The sequence below is a fragment of the Rhyacophila brunnea genome, unplaced genomic scaffold (genome assembly GCF_057557595.1).
Source record: "Rhyacophila brunnea isolate RB1 unplaced genomic scaffold, BYU_Rbru_1.0 scaffold_117, whole genome shotgun sequence".
Classification (NCBI taxonomy): Eukaryota; Metazoa; Arthropoda; class Insecta; order Trichoptera; family Rhyacophilidae; genus Rhyacophila; species Rhyacophila brunnea.
The window spans coordinates 19,255-35,609 of NW_028232771.1; the positions used below are offsets into that span (position 1 = coordinate 19,255).

Below are 16,355 nucleotides of genomic sequence, written 5' to 3' on the forward strand. Positions count from 1 at the left end.
AATTTCTTGTATATTCTTATTCATATACATTGCAAATACCAGTATAAGAATTTACCTAATTGTTCAAGTCGGGTAAATAAAACATAAATGAAGTTACAGACGATATTTTGTAAAAATACTAAAAAAAAATTTAAAATGTCATGAAATATTTTATTATGGCAGAAAAGGATCCTTTATTTTATCATAAAAATTTATAAATGTGGCAAAAATGGGTATTAATAAATGTTATTTAATATTTTTTTAGTGTTTAATGTAAAGATTCGTAATAAGTAAATAAATGCAAGAAATAAAGCATATTTTAGATATAAAAAATATGTTCTTGATGTATTTTTTGTTTCATTTATTTTATTCAATAATTTAGCTGGGTACAGAAATCATTCTCATGGGAAATTAAATGTGCCTTTAAATTTATTTAGATGCTAAAAGCTGCCCCTAATTTGTAAATTTGTCGTTACTTGTGAAAATTTATTCTTAAAATTAAATTACTTTGTTAATTTTTTGAAAAGTTTTATTAATCGGTCGTCCTTAAAGATTAAATTGCTGTTTTAGATTATTAAGGCTCATAATTATTACAAATTACACTTAAATCATATTTATAAAGAAGTATAATTGCTTGTTGAATATTGAATAGTTAACTTCTACTTTATTCTATTTTTTATGGGGGATTTGGACAAAAAGTTTTGTTGCATATTTTAATATAAATAAATTATCTAGCCTATACATTTATGAACATTTTTTACACTTTTATAAAAAATTACGATGAGCATTATTAGAGATATAAATAATTTGTTCATTGATGTCAGCGGAAAAAGGGGATTTGTCTCGTTTTTAACGAAAAAAACATTGACATTTTTAATGTAATTTTGAAAGAAACAATATTTTAGCATATATTTCATGATTTTATATATTAAAGTAAATTTTTTGTGCATATATTTTCACATAGTGACTGAATAAACACAAAAAAACTAATTTTTTTTTTGTTGTTATTAATATTTATTTTATTCTGAAAAGATAATAGTTGATTATAATTTTTAAAATATTTTATAGCATAAAACTAGCACTTTATAATATAAAGGATTACATAGCATAAATAAAATTATTATATTCAAATTTGATGCATGGAAATATAAAAATAATTTGATTATATTCTTTTTTAGATCATATAATACAAAATTTATCTGAATTAAATTCTATAATATTTTATCTCTTAAAATTATAAATCAATGCGAATTATATTCAAATTAAAAACATTTTAAATATGTTTTTAAGATCGCTTAATATAAATTTATCATAATAAATTGATAATTTAAATCAAATTTATCATGTTATTTTATAAAATTGACTTAGACTAGTGTTTAGATCATGGCAATATTAAATTATCTGTTTAATTATAAAAAATACTAATTTAATTAAAAAAACATAACTCTATTTTTGAATTAACAAACACTTTCTTCATATTGTTAAATTTATAAATAAATTACAAAAAATACCAATAAAATTTAAAAACACATAACTCTATTTTTTAAATTAACAAATACCTACTTTATAAAAAAGATATTCAGTTTGTTCAAATTTAATTTTATGTAAATTACTAAAAATTTTGCTAAATCATTTTAATTAGATTATAATAGTTCCAAATTTATATTAATAAAATTAAATATTAATGGCAATTTAATTTTATAAAAATTTAAAAAAAAACTAATTTGATATTTTTATTTCGATTATGCGATTCCAAATCCATATGAATAAAATTAAAAATATACAATGCTGAAAATTGCACTTTTAAATCATATAAAGATTTTTATTAAAAAAAAATACGCAATGAATTTTAAATAAAAGCAATAGAAATAAATCGCAAATGAAATCACGTGTATAAATCACAAAACTAATTAATATATCCGAACCATATATGAAACACTATTCTACAAACAAAACATAAAAAAAAACAATAAGTAATTTCAAATAATGTTACCCATGCTTGTGTCAATATTAGAACACCTTAAAAGAAAAGATCTTGATGGTTTTTTATTCAACACATCAGATCCCCATAGCAACGAATATATCGGACCATCCGATGAAATACTAAAAGAAGTATCACAATTCACCGGCTCAAACGGTCTTATATTAGTAACACAGAGCGCAGGATATCTATGGACAGATTCCAGATACTATATCCAGGCAAAAAATGAGATAGATAGTGGATATTGGACATTAATAAAAGAAACAAAAGATTTTTTTAAAAAGATTGAATCTAGCTGCAAAAAACTTGGAATCGATAAAAGATTTTTTTCGAATAAAACTTTTTTGAATATTAAAGAAAAGATTGGTGATGTTGAAATTGTTGGTGATCAGAACTTTATTGATGAGGTTTGGATTCATCGACCTCATAGAACATTTAATAGTCTTATTGATCTTGAAAGTATCATTTTTATGGATGCTATAGATTATGAACCTTTAGGTAGATTTTTAACTGAAGAAAATAGTTTTATTGAGAAAGATGCGAATGTTAGTGGATCTTATCGAAAAGAAAAGTTTAAGTTACTCAGAGAAGGCATGGAGGATAGTGAAGTTTTTGTTGTTACTGCACTGGATGAAATTGCTTGGTTGTTTAATCTTAGGGGAAGCGATATTCCATATAATCCAGTTTTTTATTCATATGCTATTATTACTAAAAATGATGCTTTTCTTTTTTCTCAAGAGAAATTGGAAATCGCAGATATTACTTTTATGGCTTATGACAAATTTGAAGAGGAGATTAAGGGTATAATTGGCAAAAAGGTTTTGATAAGCTTTTCTTGTAATGAGTTTATAAATGAAATTTTGGTGATTAATAATAATAACGTAGAGAAAAGTGCTTTAATAAGCGAAATGAAGGCAGTTAAAAATGAAATAGAAATTCTTGGATTTAAATTTGCTCACGTTTTTGATGGCATATGTCTTTCTCAACTTTTTGATAAAATGGATACAGTTTTAAACGAAAATCAAAATCCAAAAGAGGTTTTGACGGAAATAGCAGTCACAGAAATATTATTAAATCTTAAGAAAAAAATTAAGGGATTTGTTAGCCCAAGTTTCGAAACCATCAGCGCATTTGCAGAAAACGGCGCTATTGTTCACCATAAAGGTGGGTTAAAGGAAGTAAAAACTGACAATCTCTTTTTAATAGATTCTGGTTCTCAATACCTTTTTGGAACAACGGATGTAACGCGAACTTTATGCTTCGGCAAACCTACAGAAAATCAGAAAAAAGATTTTACCACCGTACTAAAAGGACAACTCAATGCAATGCGCCAAAAATTCCCTAAAAAATATGGCGGTTCATACCTAGATGCACTAACAAGAGGACCTATCTGGAATGAACTGAGCGATTACGGACACGGAACAGGTCACGGTGTAGGCCACTTCTTAAATGTCCACGAATCACCACCATCTGTCGGCGGAATCACACCATTCAAAGAGAATAATGTTTTCAGCATAGAACCTGGAATTTATAAAGAAAACGAATACGGAATTCGAATAGAAGACCTCGTAATTTCTAGAACCTTTAACGAAGAATACTTCTACTTCGAAAATCTCACTCATGCACCCCTACAACAAAAAATGATACATATCGAATTCTTGAATAATGATGAAATTGAGTATATAAATAAGTTCAACATTCGTGTTAGATCTATATTAAAGCTTTTTATCAAAGAGAATGAGCTAGGATATAAATTTTTGATGGAAAATACTGAACCCTTGTCTAAAATATGAAGAATCAGATTCAATATTAAAAATAGGTGATCTCATCAAAAAATATAATTTTACTTTTTTTTATCATGTGTCTACATTTTTTTGTGGCGAAATCGATGCAACAATCAAAAAAATAATGAATATAAGCCTTTATATTTTTTTTTACAACCTAAAATTGTTTTTTTAGAAAACCAACGAAGCCAGTAAAAAAATAAAAGGAAATTTATTCAGGTTTTATATTTAATGTTCCTTCTATATTTCTGGCTATAAATTATTGAAACCACTGGAAAAATAATATAATAAAACGCATGATATTTTTTTTATCTCCCTAAAAAAATTCGAGTATAAACGAATGAAAAAAATCTAAAGATATCAAATTATATAATTTATTTATCGCCTTGGACAAATTATTTTCTGTGCAGAACCAATGCAACCTTTAAAAAAAGCATTTCGCTGCTATCTTTTTATATTGCCCTGACTATTTTTAGCGTCTTAAAGTTGATAAAATATTAATAAAATAGTATAGGTCTGGATAACTTATATCTGAATTATTTAAAACACGAAACTAATTTTCATGTTCCGACATATTTTATATTTGTGCAAATTAAACTATAATTTAGATTATAGAACAGATTTAGTCAATACTTCCCTTGATCGTCTCTTATAATACCAGCTAAATAGACTTGTTTTATATTGTTTTTCTCAATCCCAATGCTTTGACATAAATTAATATTTCTATCGGATCCCCACCCCCTAATTCGTAAATTACACACACCATAAATATTTTAATATTCAAGATCCTTTATTGGTACATTATATTTCATAGAACGCATAATATAATGGTAACAAAATATCTTAAAATGCACCATTAAGAACTTAATGTGACAAATCAAATTAAGACATAAGTTCGAACTATAGTAATAGCAAAACTCATGAACCAAGGCTCATAAAAAGAGGAGTGGTATCAAAGAAGATGTAAGAAGCGAGTAGATAGCCAAAATTATAGATATAATACGCCCACGGAAAACAATCACAAAATCATAAATTACAATGCCAAAATTAATCCATAAATAAAAGGATCGATTATTAAACGGAACTTCGTATATAAAAGACCGAAAATATATGATTATTATTTATTCATAAAATATTAATAATTATATTTTTGGGTTAATATTCCTAAAAAGACCAAAAACAACAAAGTTTATTTAAAAAAAACGCAATGCGTTATTTGATATATTTTAACTCATATCAATAAATTCAGAAACCCATCTTTCATAGTTTACAATTATTATGAGCTTGAAAACCTATAAGATAGAAAACAACTGATAACTATACCATTAGAATATAATTCATGGCTTTACTAAATTATAAAAAAAAGCCTACCGATTTTTAAGGTATTTAACGCTGACCCTAAATAATTGAATAATACAAGATTATCCACCCCCAGGCTAAAAAGTCCAAGATATTCCCCAAAAATAATTTAATAATATTAAAACTTCCTACGAAATTTATAAGCATGTGGAATTCAATAACTACAATCGAACCGGAATATGGAAACTATTTTCTCATAATTCAAACAGATATCGATCACATTTGATTTTTATTTATGGGTTAATTTCATTTTTAGCTATTTATGGTTGTTCAAGCAAAACAGTTTACTCTCCAATGAATAAATTTGGCTGATACCTTTTCCCACCTCATAATCTATAAAATTTTACTCACTGTATATTCTTGTCTCATGACTAATTAGTTCAAGCATCTTTCTTAAAACTATTGTTTGTGCGTATTCTTACGCTTCAGTTGGCATTCATAACCCTTTAATATATGAATAACGATCTCATAATATTTTTGATAAATAAAATCACATCAATAAAAAGGTTGAATATAGCGTGTGGGTCGACAAATAAGTATAAATGAGCATTTTATAATTTCAAACTTTATGGGTGAAACGGAAAAATCGGAAGCAGTGCACTATAACGACAAATACTTTGAAACTGAGGCTGTAACCGAGCAAAAATATGTGGTGGCATTGTAAGATGCGCAACTCTCCTTGAAAACATCAACAAGACATCTAAAGTTAGAATCAATCTTCACGTCAACAGAATCTTCTTTAGATGAATGGGTTCAAGATGCTTATGCGGAAATACTAATACGCTTCCATCGTATACCACTCTTCGGAAGGGAGAAACTCGAAAAATATAATAACGGAAAATTCGAATGTAATTTGTCCCAACAGGAACTCAAAAGAAGAGCGATGAGAATATTAATAGACCAAAATGGAAGGAAGTCGGTTGCCAAATGATTTGATGCCGAAAACGTCAAAATATTCAAAATAACAAAATTAAGTGAACTATCTAGTTTTGGAATTGAAGAGTACAGAAGAGTCGACTAATGTAAAAGGGAATATAATTTAATATACATAAGCTTAAAAAGGCAAACATCGTTGAAATTGAAAGGACAAGAAAAATTCCATACTATGAAGTTGACTCTAATATTCTCCAAACTATTAATAAGTTAATAGGGACAATTACATCCACCCAAAATCCCAAGAATATGACCGATGTTCCAGTCTTGCTACAAACCGCACAACAAACTTGCAAACGCCTCACAAAAAAACCGAAAAAAGATAACCAATATTTTTAGAACAAATTGCTCTTTTGGAAAGAATAAGAGATGGACTAGAATTATATAAAAATCGACGCAGTGAAGTTTAGAAAGAGGAAGTAATAAAAAATAAGAAAAATTACGCGATCAATAAACGTGATCCTAGAAGTATATGATCATCTAAAAACAATGTTAAATATGTATCCAGAAAAAATCAGAATATAAAGAAAAAGATAGAACAGTGCAAAAAAAAAGATGTTATTTTACAAAAAAAACGGCTTTGAGCTTAATAGAAGACTTTTTTTATAGAGGGTTTAGTGAAAACAAGAATTATACAATCGAAGCGTCAAATCAAGAAAGTAATAACTTTGGATAAAAATAAAGGAAAACTTACGGAAAATCACAACAAAAAGACAATTAATACGAATATTTATGCTCATTTATGCCAGTCAAATGAAAGAAAAAATAAGCTTCACAACAGAAGTTGAATTTAAAAACATAATAAAATCACTGCGGAACTTAAAACCTGCTGGATCAGATGGAATCTTTAATTTCTTCATTAAAAATATTATGAGCTTTAATATTTCATAATTCAGATTATATCATATGAATGTTTCTAAAATGAAAATCAGGAAGAATATTTTACTCTAGTAAGACATATCTTATACTTAAAAAAGATGTCAAGATAGGACATGAATTTAGACCAATCACATGTATAATCAATTTATATAAGTAAACGAAAAAAGAGGATATAAAAAACATTCAATATGAAGTAGAGACAAGAGAATTAATTGCAGAAAATCAGTTAGGAACAATAAGGCGCGTTCAAGGAGCAAAAGAACAAGTTCTTATTAATTTTTAGATAAATAAAAGGAATGAAAACAATTCATTATTGAAGGCGCAGCAGCCTATAAATATCTTATAGTTTCTGAGAACATAAATTCTGATTAAAGCTAGAAACTAATGTTATAATTGCAGGAAAAACACTAAATTAAATTAAAATTTTTTTGTAAGGCTAAATGAATCATGGTAATTAGTTTAAAGCGATAAATGGGTATGCAACATAACACTTAAATTATAATATAATATAGGCTATTTAAAATTAGAACCTTAAGAATATACTAAACTTGACATATGAATAATAGATATTTATAAATGAATTGCATATTCAACTTTAGCCTAGTAAAGAAAAAAAAACTTATAAAAAGAGAAATTGATGAAGGATGTGGGCTTTGTAATGAAAATTAGAAGCCGAGAAGATGATCTACTAGCTGAATTTTTTTCTAAAAACAGTCTACCGAGGAAAGCCGCAATGTTAAAAGTAGAAAATGATAACAAGACACATAACTTACTAATGGAAGAATATTTTAAAAATAAACATCATGTTAATAGCATCGCTTCCTTGACACTGAAGAAAAGCAACAAGAAAGTCTATTGTGTAAAATAAAATAAAAACCATTACACCAAAAAACTTTTGAAGCTAAGAATAATTATATAGTTGATATTGTTGGATCATCAAGATGGATAAAGGATGGCAACATTAAACCAAGTGAAGTAAAAATTCTGTTTTATTAAGACAGAAATGTGTTTTATGGTGAGAGGATAAAATGCCCAACATTGTAACGAAGCCATGAAAACAATTGATCACTTTGCAACAAGATGCAAGAGAGTGTTAGGGCATGAACATACGCGACGACACAATGAAATTAAAAGATGTCTTCATTTCATCCTATCAAGACGATACAACTTCAAGAAAACCAAAAAGATCAGAATTCACTCAGTACAAGAGGTCTGCGAAAACGAAATGCAGAAATAAAAGTTGATACCCGTATAAAAACAGATATATTAATCAAACAAAATAGAATAGATATTGGTCTATACAATAAAAAAAATCAAATTACGTTGATTTAAATAGGTAATACTAGACTTGACAATTTAACTGAAATTTAGAATAAAAAAATAAGAAGTATGTCATCTTGGCAAATGAATTTGTTTAATTCACAAATGAAAACAAGAAAAATAACATATATAATGACTTGTGATGGGGCGGTTACAAATTTTATAAAAAATATGTATAATAGTCAAAAATACCAGACGAAGTAGAAGTATGCAAGCATCTCTCACACTCCGCAAGACACTATAATTCATCTCATTTGAGATAATAGCAGTCCATGAAGATAGATCAGGGGAATGTGTCAAAAGATGCATCAAGGAGCTATGCTATATTATCAAAAGGCTGACTACGTCTAATTAGATAAAAAGAAAATTAAATCATGAATCTTTAAAGTTTATCTAAAAGAAACATGGGATGGTGAGAATAGAAAAACCATAAGTATAAATGTATAAGTTGGCAATGTCAACTGAACCGGATATTATGCACAAACAATATAATTGAAGAAAACTCATATTCATAAGTTTTTAAAATACAAGATTCATTAAGACGGATTGAAACCAAATAATTTCTTAGAAAAATGTTTTACAGAGCTATTTAAGTTTTGATTTAACGAATTTAAATGGCTAAAAATATAATTAAAATAGAGCATGCAAAAATCTTGGAATTTTAGATATATTTTAATATAGAAAATATGAGAACATGTGTTTTGAATTGCACGATCTAGCTCATATGAGGATGTAAAACCTTGAAAGCTATTTGTGACCGTTTTTTCAGCATACAATGCAAAATAATTAGAAAAGATGGAGATGTGGTGTTAAATTTTCGTTTAATATCGCTTAAAACAGAAATAAAACTATTAATAATATTTTGAAGGATCTATTGAAAGATTTCAAATTCTATCTTTGGTTTTCTGTGTATAAGTGGAAAGGCATTTGGAATTTTGGGCAATTAAGCTTGCATTTGATGTTCTTAATGGTTTTAAGGCAAAAAAATATTATTTCTGGATGTCAATCGACGAGGGAATATATCTTTATGTATTTTTATCTAATACTTCGACGGCAAATTTTATTATTTGATGATAGTATAAATACTTGAATCCAAAAAAAAGTTGGAATTTTAATAAAACTACAATTTAGTAACAAAAAAATTACTCCGGATATCAAGAATCACGAAAAATTCTTCTTTAAATTTCTCTATCATATTTTTACATAGAAAAAAAGATCAAAAAAAATTAAACCCGTATTTTTGACGGTATTATCTGCACATATATTATTTTAACTAGATAAATAAAATCACATTTGATTGATATTTTAAAGTACCAGGTTTTAACGCATTTATTCTGGAGAGAAAATACCAAAAAGACGACAGAAAAATATTAGTGAATAGATGCAAAAATTATGCGTATCATTAAAAAAATCATGCTTTCATTTTAAGTGGTGATTGATAAATCAGTTTATGGTCTAATTTCTTGATATATAAATATTTTGAAAACAAGCTTCCTTGAAAAGAAATAATAATAAAATTTGGCAAAAATCATTACTGAATAGAATTAAAAGACGTTTTTGGGATAATTTATATAATTTTTAATTAAAAAAGACTGACTTCAATTTATAAATTAGAATAGGCATAATAATAGATGCATAATCTATTAAAATTTATAACATAAATTAAGTGCCTTAACGTGAATATAATTTTTATAGACTTATAAATAAATCTTGAAAGTAAATATTTTTAAGATTTATATCTTCTAATCGATTTTTAATGGCGATGGTTATGTAGTATAGTTCTTTGGTCTGTGACTTCAATTTATATATTTGAAGATTCAAATTATTCTCTCTAAAGAGTATTTTAAATCTTGAAACAATTAATTAATACCGTTAGCTGCATAGTATAATGTAAAAAACCATTTTGATGACCCACGGTAAAATAAAGCTTTCATCACCAATATAGACTTGATATACGAATAGAAATAAATTAAGTCGATTCCTGAACGCAAGTATAACTTGCAATACCATTATTAGCGTAACAGACATGTGCTCTTATTATTATGTAAAGTAAAAGCATTTATATTTTCGTGCATCACCTTTTGTTAAAATCGATTTAAAAATGTTTTTTTTGAGAAAAATTATTTTTATTTGTTCATAACTTTTTTCTATAAAAATATTAACTGTGTTGACCGTGCTAATCGGGTTGCCGCTATAGGAAATATCGATATTAAACCAATACTGGCTTTTATTACCTGCAAATACGTTTGTGAATTGATTCTGGTTGTTTTGGCGTCACAATCAAGTGTATTTTCATTACCGAAAGCTTTCTTTTACTGGTGGGTCGGCCTGACAACGTTCGCTGTCCCCCTTACAGCTAGGGGGCATTATTTTACAGTATAGTAATCATCGATGCCTTTGCTTGAGATGAATTTAAACTTTCATTCATTAATTTGTAGACTCTGGTTGAATATTTACACTACTCAACCATTTACACTTTCACTTTCTTTTTATATATTAAAAGAACCTTTATATGCAAATTGTGCGTTGATGTTGAAGTATTCGCGCCAGAAATAACTTTCTGTTTTTTTAAATGTTTTTGAATTTAAAAAATGCAAAAAAAGTCGATTCATGTACCATTATAAAAATTAAGAGATTTAGACACATAATCTTTAAATATTTCATTTTTTTATGCTTTTTTTTTAATATTATGCTTTTTTATGCACTATTGCCACGTTGATAAATATACTATTAATTCACACTTTAACAGCAGCATGTTCAATCTAAAAGGGATAAAAATATGAATCGACATAATATTATTTTAGATTCTAAGCCTAAAAATCGCTTTTATAGGGATGAATATTTCATTATATAACATTAATTTTAGTGTATTTAAAATTGGTAATTTTTTCACATTAATTTAGTGCGTTATACATGAACATTGATCAGTATCAACTTTCGAGTCTTTTATATATTTGATACATATATTCTTTAAAATCTTGATAAGAAGATGGATAAATATAACCTCAGCAATACAAGCTTTAAGATATATTGGGGTTAAACATGGGTGAAAATTTAAATAGACGCTTCTAAATGGTTATTAAAATAAATATTACATTTTAAGTGTGATTTTTAGGTTTACCGTGAATAATCAATATTTTCCTTGTTTTTTTTGCAAAATATGATTAAATATTAATTTATTTGTTAATAAGCATAAGACATTTATTATTGTGCTAAAATAATTTAAAAAATTAGAGGTAAATAGGGTAAAATGCCGAAAAAAACATGTGGTACGGACTTGAATTCTAAAAAAAATTATATCCAAAATCAACTAAGGAAAATTAGTTTTAAGCATCAAAAACCTAAAATTATTTTGTAAAATCATTATAAGATTGGGTTTAAAGCCATTAGAAATGTGCATTTAATATATTACTGTGGTTTTATGCCTAAAAAGGTTTTACAAAAATTAAAAAAATCGGTATTTTCATAAAATTTTCTGGCAAAAATTTGCATTCTAATAGTTTAATAATTCAGATAAAAAAATAAACCGAATTGTTAATATCATAAGCACAAAAATAAGGTATAGAAAATGGCGCCTAGTTATATTTTCTAAACATGATTTTATATCTTATTTTTGTATCTTCAAGAATATGGAGATTATTATAACTTTTTTAATTCCTTAAATTATAAATTACAATAGCAAATTTACATTCATTTTTTTAAAATAAAATTGGAGTCATATGATCCCAATGTTTACTGTTATAATTTTTTGAAAATAATAATATTATTAAAAAATAAAAATTGCTAAGATGTTTTTGTTTACTTCATGATGAATTATGAATAAAAAAAGCTATTAAAAAGGAATCCATAAAAAAATCGAACTATGTTTTGCGGGATAAAATAAAAATCAGAATATAAGCTTATATGAAATAAAATTTGAAAATATAAAAAATAAATTTTTTTTTGTTTGATTAATTGTAAATAATTACATCTAAACATATACAAAACAACTAAAATCTATTTGCATTTTGATTGAATTGATAAATTATGCATGTAAAGTGTACAAATATTAAAATTATTTATAAATATTTTTTTTTATATATGTAACTATAACAGGGAAAAATCCTTAAACTAATAGGCTTTGAAAAGAGAATAGATATCGAAGAAGATGTGAGAGATGAAAATATAGCCGAGATTATGGATATTATACACCACGGGGAATCAATCACATTATATGTAAAGCGAAAATAAAAAATTAGAATTCCGAAATTAACTCATAAATAAAATAATATGTAATTTTACATATATCGCATCAACTGTTATATTTAAACATGGCATCAAATTATGCTCTTAAGGTGAGTTATAATTTTTTTTAAAATATAAGATACGCATGCCGTTTATTACTTGTGATCCAGTCCTTCTGAATGTTTTTGGTAATTTTAGATCAAATACACTCAATACACCCATGTCATTAAAGTTCCTTGATGAAATATGTTTGAAAAATTGTATTGAATAGTATGAAGAAGAAATTTTCGCTGTGAAAATGATTTTTCATCATATACTCATAAAAATGGCGGTATAAGTGAATTCATTAAAGTGATGTAAAGTATAATAACAATTAATAACCTTCAATTTCAGTCTTTATCGATCTTGGAACTGCTTTAAGAAAAAAACTCTGAATTATCGAAAAAATCTTAGGCTCTGACCACTATTTTAATATATTTCCAAGTTTATTTACAAATATTAATTGAAATGAAGTTACAGTCAGAAATTCTTCTTTGTTAAGGCCGCACATAATGCAAACAAGCATAATATGATTATAAAGAAAATTATATTTGAATAGTAAAATTTTATGTGAAATGGTTATAACAATTGCTTACTCTAGTTTTTTAAAAGCTAAAAAAATTAAATTAGTGGATTGAGAACAAGTCAACAATGATATGAATCTGTATTTTTGAATTAAATATAAGCGCATATGTAAGTTATTGTGTGTAAAATACGTGCTAAGAAGCAGCATAAATCAGAAAATTTGTTTATTTCGGCTAAATTTTTAATCATTCACAAGATATAATTTTTTAATGAAACCGTATCCATAATGTATTTCAGGGTCTAGATCCTTTTTAAACCGAAGTTTTTTAAACACATCTTCATTATATCTGCGACATGTGAACCGCGATGATTTCTTATGGTTTATTGAAAAACTCGAACCGAATAGTTCATTCAAAAAAATCCAAGCGAAAAATTTCTATCGCAAAAATCCGTTCGAAATAATAGTTACACACTGAAGTTTACAATTAGATAAAATATCGTAACAAACCATTTCTAATGCATATTATGAAAAATTAACATCTCAATATTGTGTAATTTACATTCCGATGTTGAATATAACTTGTATTAAAATATCACATAATTGTTCAAAATTATACATATGTTTTTATCCCTGAAACAGATAAATAAAATAACAAAAAACATATTTTAGTCATTAAAAAACGGGGAAAATAAAGATCATATATATTTTTATAAATATTATAGACGCATTTAATAAAATAAAAGCATGATAATCAAATAGCATCAGAAATATCGATATAATGAATATAATTTTTAAAACAAGAATCCAATGCTTGCCAAAATATGTGCTGATCTTCAATATCATCGGGTAAACTAAAACTGGGATTTTTGTCAAATAAATCTTTTAACAAGTTTTCACAATAAAATTGATGAACAGGCGCAAAAGATATTTTAAAGTCCAGATTACAATTTATATTATGATCCTTGCAATACATATTTACAGTAAATTCTTTTATATCCTTAATTATAATCTCCAAAAATTTAGGACTCTCACCAAGTATTTCTCTAATAGTATCGTAAAACGATTCTCGTGCATATTCTTCATTTTCAGATGGTTTTTTTAGATCTGCTATCGCATACATTTTATTTTTCAAATTTTCGATTGCAGATTGACCATTCTTTAAACATTCTTCTTTATATTCCTTTTCCAAATCCATAGCATCTAAAATAAAAGTAAAATGGTAAATCCTCTCCGGTATATGCTCAATTTTCGTGGATATTTCATCATATAATTTCAAATAATCATGACGGTTGTTAAAAATATCATAACAATTGATCCATGTTCCTTCGGAAATAAAAAAATTTTCGTTCGATCCTGATTTATACATCTTGATAAAAGCATCCATCTTAATGATTTCTTGCATTAAAAAATTATTAAATGCCGGGAAAATGGCTTTAAAAAAATTTATTTGAAATAAATTCTTGTTTGATAAAAAAAATTCATCCTCGTCTATTACATTTTCTAGTTCATTCAATGTGAAATTGTTTATAAACTTTTTAAATTCTGGACTAGAAACGTAATTCTTCAATGCCTCAATACATTTCATAAAGTTTAAAGATGTATCGGTCATTTTTTCTTCTAAACTATGATTTAGCTCCTCTATTGTTACCGAATCTACGTACAGAAAAAGAGATTTAATAGTCGAAGTAAGAATATCCTTTGCGATTTCCACAAATGCCTTCATTTCAAGTATTCCATTGGGATTATCGGGATGAAATGTTTCAATAATATCATTATTAAATTCTTTATGTTCGACAATTAAGCAATTGAATAAAGTATAGCTCACTTCATTTTTCATTAAAGTATCTATTTCTTTTTGACAGTCAAGTCTTGCAATGAATAGCTTTACAATGATATTTTGATATAAATGTCTAATATTTTCAACACCTTCCGCTAAAAAATCAACTTCTGGTGCCTTTGGGAAAGAATTTCTTTCGCTTTCATCAGTCCATTCGCCTACTTTTTTATCGTTTTGTTGTAAATTAATACCATCTATTGAGGCGAATGGGTTCGAAGATTCAATCGATAAAATTAAACATACAGACAAAAAAAATCAAGATAACAAAAATTCATATTAGAATTTTTTTACATCTATTAATACTTTTTTTTTAAAAAAATCAAAATTGATTTTAAATTATCATTTTAGATATGACAAAGGAGGCAATCTAAATTATTTTTGAATTACGGCGTATTACAATATCTTTTTAAAAATGAATTTTTACGCTACAATATATATTTCTTTGAAAAATTTTTCAAATGATTCAACTTTAGAAATTTTAAATTTTGTACAACATTATATTAATAACTGTATGGTCTTAAGTATATGAAGATTCAAAATAAGTGTTCTTATTCTAATACTAACAATCTTACTTTCAAACGAAAATAAGAAATCAAATAAAACTACGAATACGTAATATACTCGATCCTTTTTTCCATCATAAACTTTTATATAAAAAAAGAAGTTTAAATTTATTTCAATAGAGTTTATCAAAAATTAATATCCTTAATTAACCAATTGAATGAAATTAAATGCATTATAAAGTCCAAATGTTGGGTTATGTTCGTCAAAATTCACATCTATGAATTTGTATATTAAATAGAATAATTCATTGTAAATTATTAGCATACGATCATATTCTTTTTTATAGTTCCTCCGAATGGATAATTCTGAGCATATTGAAATGCAAATACCAAATATAATAAAAAAACCACAACCATCATTTAAAAATAAAAAAATTTACAAATGAATTATTCTCATAAACAAATGATTTTGTGTAAATTAGAAATAAGATTTTAAATATAATATAAATTAATATGATACATGTATGAAAAACCCACTTACTCAAAATAATCTATCCCAAAATATTTAATGAAGCATTTTTTGTGTTATTTTTATTCATATGTAAAAGTTTTCTCCACCATGAAATTTTAATTTATTTAAGGAAAATTTTATCTTAAAATGCGACAAGAATAGAAAGTTATAGTTGGGTTTCAAAATAAATAGCACCTTTTTGACGATCTTGGGTAAAACTTACCTTAAGGATGTATAGAGTGATTTTGAAATACATTCTAACTCTATAGATATTTATATTTGACTATATGAAAATTAGACTATGTATTTTAATAGCACAAATTTGCATAAAATTATACTCATACAAAAAAAGGAATTTATATTATAGCCATAGCGCGGGGAAGTAATCATCTAAAAATAGCTCTTTCAAATTATATGTTGACTCGTATAGAATATTTTTGAAGTTTAGAATGACATTAAGGCTATAAAACGATTTAAATT

The 16,355-nt window shown here is 26.0% G+C and overlaps 1 protein-coding gene across 1 annotated transcript; it reads left to right on the top strand.

Moving 5' to 3' along the window:
- The first annotated feature begins 208 nt into the window (after nucleotides 1-208).
- LOC147078218 (uncharacterized) lies at nucleotides 209-13,338 on the top strand. The gene is made up of 4 exons (XM_085960564.1): nucleotides 209-212; nucleotides 2,042-2,178; nucleotides 2,539-3,528; nucleotides 13,321-13,338. The coding sequence occupies exons 1-4, from the start codon at nucleotides 209-211 to the stop codon at nucleotides 13,336-13,338; spliced, it is 1,149 nt and encodes a 382-aa protein (XP_085816690.1).
- Nucleotides 13,339-16,355: the final 3,017 nt, after the last annotated feature.

What these genes read in the sequence shown, in the direction of transcription:
- LOC147078218 (XM_085960564.1), top strand. An exon ending in ATTCCAGATACTATATCCAG is followed by an intron (nt 2,179 to 2,538) that starts GCAAAAAATGAG and finishes GAAAAGTTTAAG; the next exon opens with TTACTCAGAGAAGGCATGGA.